The sequence below is a fragment of the Ailuropoda melanoleuca genome, chromosome 9 (genome assembly GCF_002007445.2).
Source record: "Ailuropoda melanoleuca isolate Jingjing chromosome 9, ASM200744v2, whole genome shotgun sequence".
Taxonomy (NCBI): Eukaryota; Metazoa; Chordata; class Mammalia; order Carnivora; family Ursidae; genus Ailuropoda; species Ailuropoda melanoleuca.
In genome coordinates, this window is record NC_048226.1 from 4,555,224 (window position 1) to 4,573,853 (window position 18,630).

The following is an 18,630-nucleotide window of genomic DNA, read 5'->3' on the forward strand; positions in this document are numbered from 1 at the left end:
TTTCTGTAACAATTACAGGATTATTCAAGTTAGCTTATCTCATTGTTTGCAAGAGTTTGGCAGTTTGTAGTTTTTAAAGAATTGGTCTATTTCATCTAAGTTGTTGAACTATGTGCACAGTTTTCCATAATGGCCTTTATTTATCCTTTTCATATTTCTAGGGTCTCTAGTGATATCACCCTTTGTTCCTTTTTAAAAAAACCTTTATTTTAAAAAATCTTTTTAAAAAAAGATGTATTTTAGATTGAAAGAGAGAAATAGAGAACATGGGGGGGGGGCAGAGGGAGAGAATCTTCAAGCAGACTCCCCACTGAGAATGGAGCCAGACACGGGGCTCAATCCCACGACCCATGAGATCATGACCCCAGCCAAAACAAAGAGTCGGATGCCCAACTGACTGAGCCACCCAGGTGCCCCTAAAAATCTTTATTGAGGTATAATTGACAAAGACTGTATAATTTAAGGTTGTACAATTTATAAGGTTGTACAAAGAGTGTATAATTTAAACAACTTGATGTTTTGAGATACCTCCATATGTGAAATGGTCACCATGATCAAGCCCTTCTTTATCCTTAATGCTGGTCATTTGTGCCTCATTTTTTTTTCTTTGTGAGTTTTGCTAGAAGTTTATCAATACTACTGATTTTTTTTCAAATAACCAGATTTAAGTTTAATTTGTTTTCGCCATAGTTTTTTTGTTTTCAATGTCATCGTTTTCTGCTGTTTTCTTTATTATTTCCTTCCTTCTCTTGTCTTGGGTTTATTTAGCTCTTCCTTTTCTAGGTTCTCAACATAGGAGCTTAGATTATTGACTTAAGACCTTTCTTCTTTTCTAATATAAATATTTTAATGCTGTAAGTTTTCCTCAAAATACTGATTTATCCAAACTTTTGATGTGTTGTATTTTCATTTTCATTCAGTTAAAAATATTTTCCTATTGCCCTTAAGACTTTCCTCTTTGACTTATGAGAGTGTGTCATAAATTTTTTGAAGTGTTTGGAGACTTTCCCATTATCTTTCTGACACTGATCTGTTGCTTAAGTCCATTTTGGTCAGAAAACACACTTTGTATGATTTCAATTATTTTATATTTGTTAAGGTTTGTTTATGACCCAGGATATGATTTATGTTTCACACAAGAACCTGTGTCCTAGGCCAAGAAAGAGACCCAAAAGAGGGGGAAAAAAGCAACAGGGATTCATCCTACCCTCTTGGGGACCACAGCTTCTTTGAATGGAGGGAAAGATTCCCCTTCCTCAAAGTTTGACGGCTGTGGCCTTCTTCTGCCATTACTGTCACTACCAGGAGATTCCTTTCCTATTCCTTAAGCCTGATGTAGAGTAGAGGGCTTCTCCTAAATACAGCTGATGCTTACTTCTGAGTTTCTGATTGCATTAAGACCAGGCCAGAGAATACTAGATTTAAAAAACAAACAGGTCAACACTGATACTTCCGGGGTACTTTGAAGTCTGGTATTTTTCCCCAATCTGCCTACTATGCTCACCAAAGTCATCAAATAGCTGCATTGTGCATTTTCCCTAAGTTTTTAGCTGTATTCAATGGGAGACACAGCGTGGGTATGTTTGCCCCATCTCATCCAGAACTGGAAATGTTATAACCATAACAACTAGCTTCATTCGGGTTATTGTATTTTTCAGTTCTGGATTTCCAGTTGGTTGATTTTTAAGTCTATCCCACTTTTCATAGCTTCTAGTTCTCTGAAATTTTCAATTTTGTCTTTTTACCTTCTTAGAATATAGGAAATAGAGTTTTAGTTTTATAGTTCATGTCTGATAATTTCAAAAGTTGGAACCCCCTGTGGAGACACTTACATTGCCTGCTGTTTTTGCTACTTCTTTTTCACATTTTCCTCTCTTGGAGTGCTGCTTATCTTCACTCAGATGCCAAATATTATATTTGAAACATTTTTAAAAAATAATTTGAAGCTTAAAGTGATGCTGTCATCCTCCAGATGATTTTTGCTTCTTCCAGGTGCTTGGAGCACCAGGTATCTTGAATCACCTTAACCTAACTTCAGGGATAGAGATATATCTTAAGTCACCTGGGCAACTCAGAGATAAGCCTCAATCCCCTGTATGGGTAATTTACTTCTGGCTCACTACCTCTTCAGGGTCCCAACCCAAAGACCAGGGGGTTTACCAGGGCTACTACTCTTGAGACCATAGACTCCAATCTTGGTCTCCCTAGTCCCATGAGGCGGTCTAAAACACTGCTGAGTCTCTCGTTCTCCTCTTCTGGAGTAGTAAACAGCCACAGGATAAAAATCTGGGTTCACCATCCTGGATTTCCATCTCCTTCCATATCCTAGGCTGATAACTCTTCACTTTGTCCTTTACTAGTTGTCCTCAATAGGGATTTGGTCTAAACTATCTGACCTAGCGCTACTGGAAGCTGATATGCAATACATGTTAGCTCTCTCTCCTTTCTGTCTCATTCCCAAGCCTGGATGATGTTACAGTTAAGGCTAAACAAACCAAAGCAGAACACAAGACACAAAAGAGAAGAAAAAATGCTGAGAAGCTTTAAAAGCATCTGAGCATCAAGACTAGGACAGACAAGTTTGCATTTCTCGTCTAGCCCCCCACCTTACCTTTGCTTCATGCTCCATGTCCTTCCCAGAATGTCTTCCTTCCTCTCTCCCACCTATCTAAGCTCTATCTCCCCCCTGGGGATATTATGGGCATTCTTCTATATTAAAAACAACAACAATTTCTACTTGATATTTTTCTACTATGGTATTTCCAGTAATGAATCCTGTACATGCTGCCAGCCAGTCTGGCCACTTCCCAGATGCCTTCCCTAGCAACTGTGGAATGCCCCACTCTCCTTCCCTGGAAACCTACTGCCATCACCATTCACTACACCCTCTTTGTACTTATGGTTTGGTGTAAGTCTAATCCCCTAGATTCACTAGACAATTCCTTAAGGACCATGTCTCTCCTCAAGCCCCCCTCCCTTCAACAGCTCTCAGAAAATACTTGTATTCTTGTATTCTCTGACAACCAAAGATCCCTTATTATGGGAGTGGGGTTTCCAAATCTTGGGATGACCATCTTCAAGACTCACAGGGTTTCCTGGACAACCCTCTCAGGTCCCCTCCTTCCTGGGGAGCTCTGTACTATCACTCAATAAACTTTGCTTTGCTGTCCACCAAAAAAAAAAAAACAAAAAACAAAAAAGGTGGGGGCATGTGCGTGGCTCAGTTGATTAACTGTCTGCCTTCTGCTCAGGTCATGATCCTGGGGTCCTGGGATTGAGTCCCATGCAGGGCTTCCTATTCAGAGGGAAACTTACTTCTCTCTCTCCCTTTGCCGCTCCCCCTGCTTGTGTGCTCACTCGCACTCTCTCGCTTTCCCTCAAATAAAGTCTTAAAAATTAAAAAAAAAAAAAAAAAAGATTTGCAGGGTTTCCCAAGAAGAGACACTCGGAGGTCTCAAGGCTTTCAGCAGAGCTCTGCCACGTGTACACTGTCCTCTCCAAGGATCTGGGCAGATGGGGCAGTCCACCATGTCCCCACACTCCTGTATCTCAGCTCCATAGATCTAAGCCAGTCTCAGAGAAGCTCTCAGGCTAGGGCACTAAAAAGCAGCCTTTGAGGGCACTGAAGGCCAGTTCCCATTCACTAAGTACCTTCAGGGAAGATTGCTTCTGCCCAAGGAAAGAGCTGCCTGTACAGCATTGCTGGCCTCAAGGCAGGGGGTGGGGGGAGTGATGTCTGGACATTCTTCACAACCCAAAATGCCTCAGTCCCAACATCTGCTCCTCAGCCATATCCAACATGGAAGCCTAATTGGAACTGCTGGAGATATCCCCTATTTCCGGGAAAGGAAATCAAGACAGAGTAGGGAAGGAGTGGGCTCATATCCCAGAGGCAGAGATCCTTCCAGTACCTGCCCCTAACAAGAGACATGCTGGACCCATATGAAGAAAACAACAGAACTTAGAAAGAGATACGAAAGAAGGCTTGAATAATGGAAATGAATACCGTGCTGTCAGATGAGAAAGCTAAAGATATGGGTTTTTCCTAATTAATTCCTATACTTACTATAATCCTAATCAGAACACCAATGATATAGAGACAGAAAGCATATTAGTGGTTGCCTGGGTCTGGGGGTAGGAGCAAGGATAAACTGCAAAAAGGAACAGGGATCTTTTGAGGGTGATGGAAATGGTTGAAAACTAGATTTCGGTAATGCCTGCATAACTCTAAATTGTGTACATTAAATTGCACATTTGAAATAAGTGAATGTTATGGTACATATATTGTACCTCAATAAAGCTGTTTCAAATATATATCAAGTACGTTTTACTAAAACATCAGTCCAAATGCAAATCGGACTTCAGTTTTCCATGAAAATATTTAACAGGCTTTTGATCTTGTTAAAAATGGCTTACCACTTTTTTTTTAATGTGATTTTTTTAAAGTGGTAAATATACAGGTACAAGGTAAAACAAAAACAACAACAAGAAAACAAAACAAAACAAAACCACAGCGATATCTGGAAGTTTAAAGAATTTCAAACAATGATTCTAAAGTTTCCCTAGAGGAATAAACAAGAAAGAATAGCTAAGAAAAATTTTAAAAGAAGTCTAAGAGAGTCACTCTGCCAGAAATTAAAGCCACAATCTTTAAAACAAGATCATTCTGTTGTAAGGATCAATAAACAGATTAATGAATTATGATAGGTATATATAGGAACTAAAATAGGCTTTAGTGTATATAAAAATTAATACATAAAGAAAGAATCACAAACTAGTATCTAAGAGTTAAATATTCCACAAATGACATTGGGGGAGATTACCTATTTAATTAACCAAAACTTGAGCTGGAAACTAATGCTATTCTCTATACTCAAATCAATTTCAGGTTAATTTAAAAGTCAAATGGAGAAATTCAAACAACAAAAATTATTTTTTAAATGTAGCTTAATACTTCACTAACCTTTGAATAGGGAAGGAACATATAAACTATGGAAGGAATGGTTACAATATGTGTGGCACCTTACACAGCCATCAAACTTTTCCAGATAATTTTTAGGAACCATGAGAAAATGCTCCCGAAATAATGAGAAGGGAAGAAAGCAGGATATGAGACTGAATCAGAAGAATAGCACACACTAAAGTTTAAAAATAATAAAACTGCATATACAGAAAGATTGGGAGATACACCACAATTGCCTCTCGATGGTAGAATTATAGGCGAGGTGTTACTTATCCCATTGAATTTTTAGGGATTCCCCCCATATTTTTCTCCACAAGCATGGGTTTCTTTCATAAGCAGAAAAATAAAGATATCTTTTAAAGACTTGGTAGAATGAGAATATGAAAAAACAAATTCAGCCACTAAAAAGCCACCGTTTCAACGTATACATAGATGTTAAATGCGTTTTTCACATGTGTGATCTATTTCACAATTTTCTAAATATAGAAAAGTAAAAGCTACACGAGCGTCTTGCGGGGACAGTGCAGCCAGTGCAGGCGGCCTCTCCTGCATCTGTCCCTCCTCTGAGAGGCAAGGAGGGCCCTGCCAGGAGGGTGCAGCCATCCGGGTTGGTGTCTCCACCACTGTGGGTGGGAAGGCCTCCCTCGTCAGACTTGGCTGCTGGCCTGCTCACTTCCCGAATGAGCTCCCTAGGGGCCCCTGAGGGCCATCCCTACAGCCAGGCCCAGCCTGTGGGCTGTGTCGGGCACACAGAGCCATCCCATCTGGGCTACTGGGAACTCATCACACCAGCTGCCAACATCTCCAGAGACCAAGCGTGAGGGCTGAGTCACCAACAGCCTCAAGAGTCTGGTTTGAGGTTCAGCCCACTCCCAAACCCTCTGAACTCCTGTCCCCACAGACTAATTCAGCACCACCCTTGAAACTAGTCTCTCCCTTCTTCCCCGACAGAAATTCTCTCCATGGGAAGGGCAGCCCCCACCTGTCGTCTGTGAAGCACCCCTTCCCCTTGCCCCCCACCCCCACAAGGTCAGGAGGCAGGCAGCTTGTCCCTTCTGCCGTTTGCCCTCACTCTTGAAATACTTTTCCTTCCTGCCACTCATAGGAAATACTGCCTTTTCTCTGCCCACTGTAAAAGTGTCTCCTGAACATTCCTGTGGAAGACCACCTGCCCTCGGGGAACCTGGGTGGCTCAGTTGGTTGAGGTCCAACTCTTGATTTCTGATTTCGGCTCAGGTCAGGATCTCAGGGTCCTGGGATCCAGCCCCACTTCGTTGAGCCTTGCATCATGGGGTTCCCTGCTCAGCGGGGAGTCTGCTTCTCCCTCCCCCTCTGCCTCCCCCTTCTCTCTGCCTCCCCCCGCCCCACTCCTGTGCACTCTCTCTCTCTCTCTCAAATAAATATAAAGAAATAAAAATAAAATACTCTCTGCCCTCTGCCCCCTGAGACATGCAGCACCAACCAAAGGGGACAAACCGTTTTCCTCTGTCACCCCTCTCAATTCCGTTCCTCTCTTCCCCGCTCCCCAAACTCCTCAATGCTGTCGCCCACCTCTTCTTTGAAACATAGATACCCGCATCCCTACCTCCACACAAAGCATCACCTTCCCTCCGTTGGCCACCTGACCCCCAGGAAATGGTGGCCGTCCTGTTTCCAGGTAAAAGAGTTGGCCTCTACCCCCGCCGTGGTAATCATCTAATTCTTCCTGCCATTTCGTTAGTTCTTAACACGCACCAGGCCCTCCGGGGGCAGGGAGGTTCTCCCAACAGCCTAGAAAGTAGGCAGAATTTTCATTCTGATTTTACGACTCACCCCAATCACCAGATGTTAAGCATAGTCAGATTTGCACATAGCTACACCTGACTCCGAAACCTTAGATTAAAAACCCAGATTAAACCAGAATTTCCTGGACAGTTGATATTTTTAAAAATCTTCTGCTAAGCATCGAGGTCGAGACCCACCACACACTACAGCTCACCCCTGCTCCTCAGTCTCCCCGTGGAACACTGCTGCCTCAGTATACCCCAAGGAGACCCTCCACTGGCTCTTCCCTCCCCAGAGAACATCGTCTCCCTCCACCTCCCTCTGGGGCACGGTCCCCTTGGCCGTGAGCTCCCAGGCTGTCAGAGGGTAGGGTCACAGTCAGGCTATGCTGCCCTCATGCCTGGCATCTGAGATTGGCTGGGGCAAAGGCCAGGCCTGTGGTCCCCTGCTCCTGGCTGGCACTCCATCACCACCTCACCCCCTTCTATAAATAGCCCCCTGCTCACTGGCTGCCGAGCTGTTGGAGCAAGAGTTTCCATGAGGTCAGCTTCCCAGAGCAGCCTGCAGGCACCCAACACCCACACTTACCTCTCCTGAAGTCCTCTGGTCTGCTCGCCCCTGCAGGGAGCTGTCCCGGGTGCCGTGTCTCCGACGGGCAGGGGGGGTGGGCACTTGGGCAGAGGCCTGAGGCGGGGCCTTCCCTGAGCTCTGGACCCCTGGTTCTGGAGCTTGGCTCTGGGAAGAATCGGGCTTGCTGTCAGAGGTGGGCTCCCCTTTGGGCTTCGGAGGGGCAAATCTCTTCCTGTTGAAAGGTCTAGTTGGCTGGGGGGCCGAGGACATGGGCTGGCCAGGGGCAACAGGCCCCCTTTCACCCCCAGCCTCACTGGGTACCTTCCCTGAGGACATTTCTCCAGGTGCCCTGCCACCTGGGGTCTGGGACCCCTCATCCCCCTTAGGCCTGCCCGCCCGGGTGCTTTCCAGATACATGTCCTTCAGGGAGAAATACACTTGCTGGTCTGGGCCTGGGCCAGGGCCTGGGGCCGGGGCCTTCTGGGCCTGCTCTTGAGTGCCCACAGCTGGAGCTGGCTTCCTGGCACTCTCTGCTCCGGAGGACCCCGGGCCCCGTGCAGCCCTGCCTCTGGGCCGGGTCTGGACCTGCTCCATGTCCGTGGGCCCCTGTGTCCCAGGCCTGTCTGAACTAGGGGCGCGGCTTTCCGAAGAATGGTGGCTTCGAGCTGCCTTCTCTAACTCTGGCTTCCGTAGACCTTGCCTGGGTTCCTCGTCTTTCTTTTTCTTCTTGGCCCCAGACTCCTTTTTGGGGGCTGGCTGAGGCCCCAGCTCCATGGCCTCACAGATGTACGTCAACAGGCCGTGCTCCCCATCCTCCCCATTCTCGGGGGCAGCCTCGCCGTTGGTGGTCACCTCTCCAGGAGCAAAACTGTTGATGAGGCCCAAACCCGGGTGCTGGCCGGGCTCAGCCTCTTCCTCCTGCCACGCCGAGGGGTTCCCATCCTTGGCCTCCCTCGCAGGGAGCGCAGGGACCGACGCCTCATCCCCGCTCAGCCGCCGTTTCCGCTGGAAGCGGTCAGGGCTGAGCTTGCGTAGGTCCGCGTCACCCACCACCTCCTTCCTGGGCTTCCAGCTCTGCTCAATCTCTCGCATCTTCGCCGCAGCCTTACGCTTCAGTTTGGCGAACCAGCGCTGGTGGATCTTGTACTCAGTCATAGTGCCGACCTCCAAGACCCCCGAGCAGGACACGATGCCCTTGGTGTTCTGGGCGGAGGCCTGGTAGATGGCCGCATCCTCCTCTTGACACCTAAATGCAGGAGCACAAGATGCAGACTCTCCTGTCCTTCGAGGGGGGAGGGGGGAGGGGGGAGCGGCCCCACCCCACCGGCCTGCTGCCCGCCCCCCACGAGTCCCCCTTCCGAGTGCCACACCCCACCTCGACGCCACCACATCCAACACTCCCCATTACAGTGGGGGAAACTGAGGCTGGCAACAGGGAGGGAGCTGGCCCAGGTCATGCTGTTCCAGGAGGGATTAGACTTGGGGCCCAGGAGCGCTCCCTTCAGAAGCAGGTGACCCACACAGCCCCTTGTGAAGTAAGGATGACACAGGAGCTTTTTTCGGTAGCTGACCTCATGGAAAATGTTTCTGTGGGTTCGGGACCTCCTCTGGTTGCGTTTCGCTCTTTGGCTGTCAGAAATCCTCCCACCCTGGCCTTAGGAGATCCCAGACCCTGGCAGGCGAACAGGCCACCGGCAGGTTCCACTCGAGAGCAGAGACCCGGCCTCCACCCCCAGGTCCTGCCGGGACACCAGTGTCCAGCCGAGCCCACCTCTGGCAGGGCCGCAGGACGCTCAGGAGTGGAGAGAGCGGGGCAGGCCGCTTTCCCTCACCTGTAGAGGTGGAGCGTGTGGCGGTTGCCCTGGTGAGTGATCTCGTACTTCGGCAAACCACAGTAGCGGTCCAGCTCTATGTCATCCTTGTACCAGGTCACCTCTGGCTCTGGGTAGCCTAAGAAGGAAGCGGGAGACTGGGTTGCAGGAAGACCAGTTCCAAAATAGTAGAAGGAGAGAACAGGATGCCACGGCTTCCCCAGACCACCTGCCCCACTCGCTGGAAGGAAAGGGCTATCATCTGGCTCTGCTTATGTTTAGAAGGAAGTCCATGTCAAGGCTGAAAACCGTTCCCCTTCAGCAGCTAGAAGGCAAATATGGAGGAGAAACTTCCTTGCAGGAAAGCAAGAAGCTTCCAGAAAGCCTTGGCTGGGAGTAATAAGCCTCCTTCCTGAACACTCCTTCAGGATACTGAAGTGTCCTATCTACATTCTCAACTGTGGTAACAGCTCTATCCTCAGAGGTCTTCCCCCAGTACCCCAACACCAAGAGCCCTCCTTCTTTTATCCCAGGTTGCTGAGATGCTGGCATTATTTGCTGACACAGCTAAAATATCCATCCACCCAAACATCGGTCCATCTATCCAACCATCCATCCCTCCATCCATCCATCCATCCCTCCACCCATCCCATCCATCCCTCCACCCATCCCTCCCTCCATCCATCCATCCCTCCATCCATCCATCCATCCCTCCACCCATCCCTCCATCCATCCATCCATCCCTCCATCCATCCATCCATCCCTCCACCCATCCCTCCATCCATCCATCCATCCCTCCATCCATCCATCCATCCCTCCACCCATCCCTCCATCCATCCATCCATCCCTCCATCCATCCATCCATCCCTCCACCCATCCCTCCATCCATCCATCCATCCCTCCATCCATCCATCCATCCCTCCACCCATCCCTCCATCCATCCATCCATCCCTCCATCCATCCATCCATCCCTCCACCCATCCCTCCATCCATCCATCCATCCCTCCATCCATCCATCCATCCCTCCACCCATCCCTCCATCCATCCATCCATCCCTCCATCCATCCATCCATCCCTCCACCCATCCCTCCATCCATCCATCCATCCCTCCATCCATCCATCCATCCCTCCACCCATCCCTCCATCCATCCATCCATCCCTCCATCCATCCATCCATCCCTCCACCCATCCCTCCATCCATCCATCCATCCCTCCATCCATCCATCCATCCCTCCACCCATCCCTCCATCCATCCATCCATCCCTCCATCCATCCATCCATCCCTCCACCCATCCCTCCATCCATCCATCCCTCCATCCATCCCTCCCTCCATCCATCCATCCATCCATCCATCCATCCATCCATCATCCCTCCATCTACAATTCCCTACCCACTCATTCACTGCTGTGGGATGGACTGAGGTGTCTCCCCAGCCCCTTCTCTCTGGGGACTTCCAGCCCTGCCCACAAGGAGAGCTTCCAACCGTTAAAGTCACATGTCCCTGCCTTCGTCCCCATATGGCTGATGGGTCCAGTAATGGACACCCAATCAGCTAATCGAGTCCAGTTATTTGACCTAGGTTTCAGGAATCAGGACCTAGAGACAATCTACCCTTGGCCCTGGAGCTATAACTTCAAAGGGCTGCAGCCCTGTTCTCCACGTGGACTGGACTGCAGCGAGAAGCAAAAATGAAGTTGATATTCTGGGCAGAACAAGAGATAGGAGATGGACACACAGTCCCAACATCCTTCCAAAGACTGGCTCCACTCCTTGCCTGGGCACAGAGGGACCCCTACTTGTCAGTCCCACAGGCCCACCAGCCTTACCAGTGAATTCTGCTTCATTCCTTAAGCCGACTCCAAATGATCGGCACTGTGGATCAGAATTCAAAGACCCTTAGCTCACATTCCCTCCAACATACATATCAAGTATGTGCTGAGTGCCACGAGAGGATTCTACAGCTATAGAAGCCTGACGGGCAGGGTCTCTGCTCTCAGGGAACCCACAGTAAAGTAGAAAAGGTAAGTCAGGGGACACCCGCTCCACCTACCCCTGCTGTCTACGGACCTGCTGCCCACACGCCTCTCCAAAGCTCTCACTGGACCCCATCTCCTCTTGCCTCACCAAGGACATCTCTCCGACAATCATTCCTGCTCTCTCCTGCATCAGCAAACCGTTCCCCTCTGTTATATCACCGCCATTGGCACACAAGCCTGCTGTAGGAGTGTCACAGGAAAGTTCTCTGCAGGTGCTGCCTGCTCTCTCTGTCTCCAACCCCTCCCCTCCCACCAGGCTTTTGTGTGCACGCAGCACTGAATGTGCCCATGGAGGTCACTCACGACTCGCACGTCGCCAAATCTCCTGGCAATTCTTACGCCTCATCTTACTCAATCTGTCGGTGTTGACGCCCGCTTCCTGAGACCTTCTCCTCACGCCTTCGAGCACTCTTCCTGCGTCGCGGGCCACTCTTCCTAATTTCCTTCATCTGTCCCCCTCACCACCGGGGCCTGTGAGTGTGAGGTGCCCCGGGGCTCAGGCCCCAGAACCGCTTGCCACTCTCTATCCGTATAACTCAGGACCTTATGCTGCCCTGTGGCCTTTAAAAATCTATATGCTCATGATTCCCACATTTGTCCATCCAGCCCGGACCTCCCCCCAGCTCCGGGTTCCTAATTCTGACCCTGTGTCTGACACCTCCACTTGGAGATCTAACAGGTCTCGAACTTACCATGCCCCAGGCCAATGTCCTCACGGCCCTCACGTCCTCTCCAGGACGGTTCCCACATAGCTCGGTACATGACAACTTTATCCTTCTAAGTTGGTTCGGGCCCCAAATCTGGAGGTATTCCTTTATTCCTTTCTTTTTCTCATGTCCACTCCAGCAGACAATCCTATGGGCCCTCCCTTCAGATTACGTCCAGGACCTGATCACTTCTTGCCGCTCCCCACCACCAACTAGTCTCCACCATCGTCTCATGCCTCAATTTCTATAATAACCTCCTCGCTGACCTCACTACTCCCAATCTGGCTTCTGTGCAGCCCACTGTCCGCACAGCAGCCAGAATGAGCCTTTTAAAGTCAAGTCAGGTCATGGCACTCCTCTGCTCCAAACACCAAGGAGCCCCTACTCCATGCAGGCCCTGCTGATGGGCCCTGCACCCCATTGCCTCATCTCCCACCACTCTTGGCCTCGCTCGCTGCCCCCTTCCCCAGCCACAGGGTCTTACTGGCTCGCTTCTAACACACTGTGCGAGGGACACACCTTGATTCCCTCACTTTCTGTCCTCACGTTGCCTCCTCAGAGGGGCCTTCTCTCCCTCCCCGCATACAACAGAACCCTCCTGCCCCGCGCCTCTGTCCCTCTCACCGTGTTTAGTGTATAGAACACATGGCCATCTGACACGTTATACACCGCAGAGTTTGTTACACGACGTGCATCCTCTCCAACCCCCAGTGGAACATTGGTTCATGACTTATCTGTGTTATTCACTGCTGTGTCCCCAGTTCCTAGAATAGTGCCTGGTCTGGAACCAAGACTCATTAAATATTTATAGATGAATACACTAAGTGCTCAGGGTGCCGAGAAGGGAGCAACACTTCTGGCTAGGATACCAGGAAAGGCTTTATGGCGTGAGTGGCATTTGAACTGGCCAAGGGCAGGCAGAATTTCAGAAAAAGTAAAGTTCAGTGCCTGCACCCCCCCTTCACAGCACGAATCATGCTACTGTAGTGAACTGTGTCCCTGTCTGTCTCTCCTAGACCCACGTCCCACGTGGGCAGGAACCCTATCTTCTCTACTGCTATATCCCCAGCACCTAAGACAGTGCCTGGCACATAGTAGTTACTTAATGAAACCGTGATGGATGAGTGAGTAAAGGAGTGAGTAGGGCGGTGAGTGAACAAACAAGCAGGAGACAGACGGGGAGGGCATGCCTGACGTAGGAACCGTAACAGTAGAGCGTGGGGGTGGAAAGCAAAGGGCACGCTGGGGAACTGCGTACAGGAGCCGGGAGCAAGGGAGGCAAGGCTGCAGCTGAGTCAGCCAGGAACAAACTCTGGGCAGCCCTGACTGTAAAGCGAGCCCCATGTTTCCACTGTGAGCTAAAGCCCCGGGTTACATCACCGTGTGTGGCCAAGGCCAGCACAGGTGTCCTCACCATCCTGTGTGATGAGCTCATCTCTCAGAGCCTCCCAGCCCCATGACCTGCCCAGTAGGGCCTCAGTGTCCAGGGCGTCGGAGTCCAGACAAGTTGCGGCAAGGAAGGAGATGTTGAAGGGACCCCGCCACCCCAAGACTGAGGCCTCAGCCCCCATGCCACTCTCTGGTGCGTCTTGACAAAGTGGCGGGCAACCTGACTGCTCAGGGCTCCATGGCAACCGTGGGTTTTAGAAACACTTTTATTTGGACAGAAAACATCTCCTTGTGTCCTGGATAATATAAACTGTGTTCTAAGACACACAAAAGCAGGAAAGGTCCTTCACTTGCAGCTGCACACACAGGTCTGCCCGTGCGTGTGCGCCCACAAGCAGGTGTGCACACTCGTTCAGCTCTGGCCAGGAGAGCCCACAGTGGTCCCGCAGCCTCTAGCTTTCCCCCCTTCCCCCTTCTCCCTTCCCTTTTCCCCCCAAGACCTCTGCTTCACAGCCAGCAGGCCTGAGTCTGGAACCCAGCTCGGGGACTTGCAGCCTTGTCCCAACCGTCCCCAGTTTGAGAAGCTTGGATGGTAGAGATCAATAATGATGAATATCAATGTAGAGTTTTTAAAGGGCTTTCAAATACATTTTCGTCTGGCCTTCCTCACGATCCTGTGAGAACAATTCTTAACACTTACTGAAGACTCACTATATGCCAGGTACTGAGCTGAATATTTTTCTTGTATTATGTAATCATCACAAAAATCCCACAAGGAATGTACTGTTATTAATCCCCAATTTAAAGAAGAGGAATTTGGGGCGCTTGGGTGGCTCAGTCGTTAAGTGTCTGCCTTCGGCTCAGGTCATGATCCCAGGGTCCTGGGATCGAGCCCCGTGTTGGGCTCCCTGCTCAGCTGGTAGCCTGCTTCTCCCTCTCCTGCTCCCCCTGCTTGTGCTCTCTCTCTATATATCAAATAAATAAATAAAATCTTAAAAATAAAAAAAAAGAAGAGGAATTCAAGGCCCATGAAATTAAGACTTCTGCCCCAAATCATCTAGCTAATGATATGCAGAAGACCCCAATTCAAATCCCTCTCTTCTATAAAACAGGCAGCTCGGGGTTTTAATTTATGTTTCATACAAAAGGAAGATAAGGCTCTGGAAGTGAAGTGACTTAGGTAGAGTCACAAAGCACCTGGCTTCCTTTTCCTTTTACCGATGCTTTTTCTGGTGAAGATTCTGGGACCAATAAGTAAGTTTCCATTCCCAGAATTCATTATAGTAGACTTATTTCTCTAAGAAAGGTGTTTTTCAGGAACTTGGTTCTGTCTAAAGGCTCAGTCGCTGTCCAGCGGCTTGCTGCTGCTTCCTCCTCCTGCCCCAACGTCTATGCGCACATACACGCACACACCCCAACACGGAATCCACAAAGATTGAGGAGCGTGGGGGAATGCGGCCGCCATGCTGGACAAAGATAGGCAAACTCAAGGAGGACAGTAGCATTTTGGCCAAAGGAGCCCTTGGGGAAGACAGCAGCCGGAAGTCTGAGTCAAGGCCTGCTATCCGCCGTTCACCCCCTCTAAGAGGCGAGAGCCTCAGGGTTGTGTATTCCTTCTCCAAAACCCCAAGGACTTCTCTCAGAGCTCAGCCAGCAGGAGAACCGGCACAGACTCCTCTCCCTCACGTGGTCTAGGTTCTGACCCACCAGAAAGCATCACCTGCTCCTGGCAGGGCCCTGATGGGGCTGACTCATCACAGTCTAGCTTAAGGAATGTTACCAGCAGGGTGGGAGGAAGACAGACACATGTGGTCCTTTTATCTCCACAGACACAAGCTGGGATCACCACGCAAGTCTCACGTGGAGGCCAGTCTCAGCCATAGATCTATCTACCATCTACTTCTCCAGATAAGGAGACCCAGCTCCTGTTCCCTTTGTTCTCTGATTTTTCTGCATCCCCCTACCCCCTACCCCTTTCTTCCCCATACAGTCTGCATTCTCTCCTTGCTAACTGGAAATGGCTTATTGACAGCGTACTGTGGTGATTGCAGAGACCTCCTCCTTAATCTACTCCATGAAACTCAGGTGACCTGAGAGTTTTTGTGTGGGGGGGGGGTAAGAAGAGGGGAGGAGGAAGTTAGGTACAACAGGGACTGAGGTAGGGATGTTAGTGATACCTAGAGCCCTGGAAATCTTACAGCCCCACGTGGGAGTGCTGTAGACCCGAGCATGGCGGGTCCTCCTGAGCAGAAAGAAGCCCGTGGCCCTGGTTGGCCATCATGAGACATGGGTGTTATCTCAACTGAGGGATAAAGGTTTGCTCCTTTGGGTTGGGCTTAAAACAGGGCAAAGCTTCATAATGACATTGGAGGTATTGAATAAAACGCCCCAAGATTCTGTTTCCAACACTGCTCTCAGAGTCCGTGGCTATGAAGGGTAGAAAGGAAGAGGGAGAGAAGGGAGACCTGTGCCTGATGCCTGCCCCCTCAGGTGGCCCACGGCCCCAGCAGCAGCTGCAGCTGAAAGAAATAGGCATTTGGCAAATTGGTACTGAGCGCCTTCTTTGTGCTCGCTCCAGAGAGGACCGTGTGCCAGGTTTGCGCTCTATCCTCGCAGATCTTACAGTCCTCCTGGAGGAATAGAGAGACCAGGCGCAGCTAGAGATTTCTGTGGAAGTGCTGGAGATGATGTCCTAGAGGATAAGCCATTGGGTTGGGCTTTGAAAGATGAGAAGGAATTTTCCAGCAAAGGATAGCCTTCTAGGGAAAAAGACAGAATGAGCACATCGCCTGTTATCACTCTCCACTATGATTACTCTAAAGAGATTTTTTTAATTAAAATATATAAAACCACAGGGAAGGGGAGAACAGATGAGGCAAGCAATAGGAGGAACAGTAGTTTGAAAGTCGGAAAGCTGATGGACAGTGGAAACAGGCTCAGCAGACCCAGGACAGCTGAACCCTAAGGTGGCAGTGGGGGAACTGAGAGCTACCCTTTGAACACTGGAAAATCCTCCAAAAGGCATAATTGCTGGCAAACACTCAGGGGAAAGGAAAAGGAGGAGAGGTTATAAGTTGTGTGAAAAACCATCAGATCTCTGGATCCCCTCACCCCCTCCATACCACTAGGTAACTCTCCTTCCCACCCACCCCCCACCCCCATGGCCAAAGGTGAGGATGATTTTCTGGAAAGGTAAAAGTTTACCCCAAGGATAAGCCAGAACAGCTGAGGGCATAACTACTCTATGGGAAACAGAAAAATGTAGTAAACGTATGCATAAAATAAAAATGTAGTAACAATATGCATAAAATAAATGCTCTCTGATGAGAGCCCAGACAACCCTATCCTCTGCATAGCTCCCAGAAAATCTTCACCCTCCAGATAAGACCTGAGAAGAGTATTCACTAGGGACTCTAGCTAGCCCAAGATGAAGGAATTAAAGAAACTTACTTTGTCAGTTCCAACAGTGCCTGCCAGATCACCATACAAGGAAGCCCCAAGTTTTCAGGCCCTTCCTGCTTGCTCAGAACTGACAACCAGCTTTTTGGTCTCCACTTTTAACCATTATCTGACTGCCAAAGATCCCTAGGTGTCTGAGGAAAGCCTATACATAGAAGATTAAGGACCAAACAATTAAATAAATTTTAAAAAAGCAAATTGGAAGGAACTCAAGCTATGCAGGGAGAAGAAAACTTTTAGAAAACTATCATTATTAGTCTCAGAGAGCTAAGAGAAGATATTACATTTATGAAGAACAGGATGCTACAGGAAAAAAAAAATTTAAGGAGCTCTTAGAAATTAAAAACCCAGTGGAAGAGTGGAAAGATAACACTGAGGAAATCTCCTAGAAAGCAGAGCAAAAAGACAAATAGATAAAAGGGGAAGAAAAGAAAAGAAGATAAGAGAATGAGTCCAGGGGAGTGGTTATCCACATAACGAGAGTTCCAGAAAGAAGGAGCAGAGGAAACAGCAGGAACAAACCAACATCAAAATAATCTCAAATTTCCCAGACTTAGAGGCCATCAGTTACCAGATTGAAAGAGTCCAAGCACGTCCCAGGATGAAAAGACACCCATATCAAGATACATCATTATGAAATATCAGAACATTCTTACACGCTTCAGGGGAGGGGGGGAACCAAAACAGTCTCCTGCAAAGAATGAGGAGTCAAACCGTCTTTCTGCTCTGAACACTAACATTGGGAGCAAGACGACAATGCAGCATTGTCTTCAAAATTCTCAAGGACAATTATTTTCAACTTAGAATTCTATAATTCTATACCCAGCCAAACTCTCCATCAAGAGTAAAATAAAAAACAACCACCACCAGCACCAACAAAAAACCACACACACACACACGCACAAAACCCCCCAAAACAAAAAACAAACAAACAAGAAAAACCATTTTCAGACAGAAGTTGTCTAACATTTACTTCCCACATACTCTGCGTAGGAAGCTATGAAAACAAGAATGTAAATCAAGAAAAAGAAAAACGTGGACTATAAAAACCAGGAAATCCATCACAGGAGAGAGGTAAAGGGAATGTGTAGGATGATGGTAAAGGGAGATCCCAGGATGCCAACCATGCATCAGATGCAGAAAGCAACTAAATCACACTGGAGCTGAAAGGCTCAGAGGAGAGACAGGTGGAGAGCTTGTCATCACAATGTCCCCTGTTGTCATACCATCTCTGGCAGAATGTCTTTTTCACATGATGACACTACTGAAGGACGTGGTTCAATAAAGCCAGAGAATAAACCAAGAAAAAGGACCATATGAGATCCAGGAAACTGAATCAAACCCAGGGGAAAGGCAAAGAGAAAGCCCAGGATAACAGCTGTGTATCTGGCCTAAAAGGCTACCAGTTCAGAGAGAAGAACAGAGATCTCCAAGTGAGATGTCTCCAAGGAAAGCAGCTAACAGGAGGACTGATGGCAGTGACCTTGTAGGAAACTGTAGTAAGCGGCTATTGGATGGGATAAGAAAATTTAGCAATAGATAGCAAAAATAAATTAAATAAATAAATAAATATAAATTAAATGAAAAAAGAAAAAATTAAAGAAAATACTGACGAGTAAAAACAGGAGAAAGAAATATAATCATAGTATACTACAATCTTCAGTTATGAATAATATTGCCTGGAACTAAGGTAAACAGTAAATTTTGATTTAAGCAAAAATTATGATATCACTATATTGAGAAGATAAATGAGGAGAAACAGAGAAAATGAAGCTAGAGAGAGCTCATTCTCTATCCACTGTAACAGGAAGACCAGCAAGCATGAAAACCCTAAGGCTCAAAAGTTAGCAACAGTCACATTATTACTCAGCACTGTGAAAATGTATACACGAAATAGCTAAATGTATCCAATAATAGCTTAAAGATTGCTT

General features: G+C 48.3%; 1 protein-coding gene across 1 annotated transcript in view; it reads right to left on the reverse strand.

Moving 5' to 3' along the window:
- ALPK3 (alpha kinase 3) overlaps positions 1-18,630 on the reverse strand; it is a gene marked incomplete at its 5' end in the record, with an annotated part of 46,667 nt that overhangs the window by 17,782 nt on the left and 10,255 nt on the right. Inside the window, 2 exons of the mRNA XM_034668888.1 lie at positions 7,316-8,543; positions 9,130-9,247. Of these exons, the coding sequence (XP_034524779.1) occupies positions 7,316-8,543; positions 9,130-9,247 (1,346 nt within the window). The remainder of the gene's footprint in view (positions 1-7,315; positions 8,544-9,129; positions 9,248-18,630) is intronic.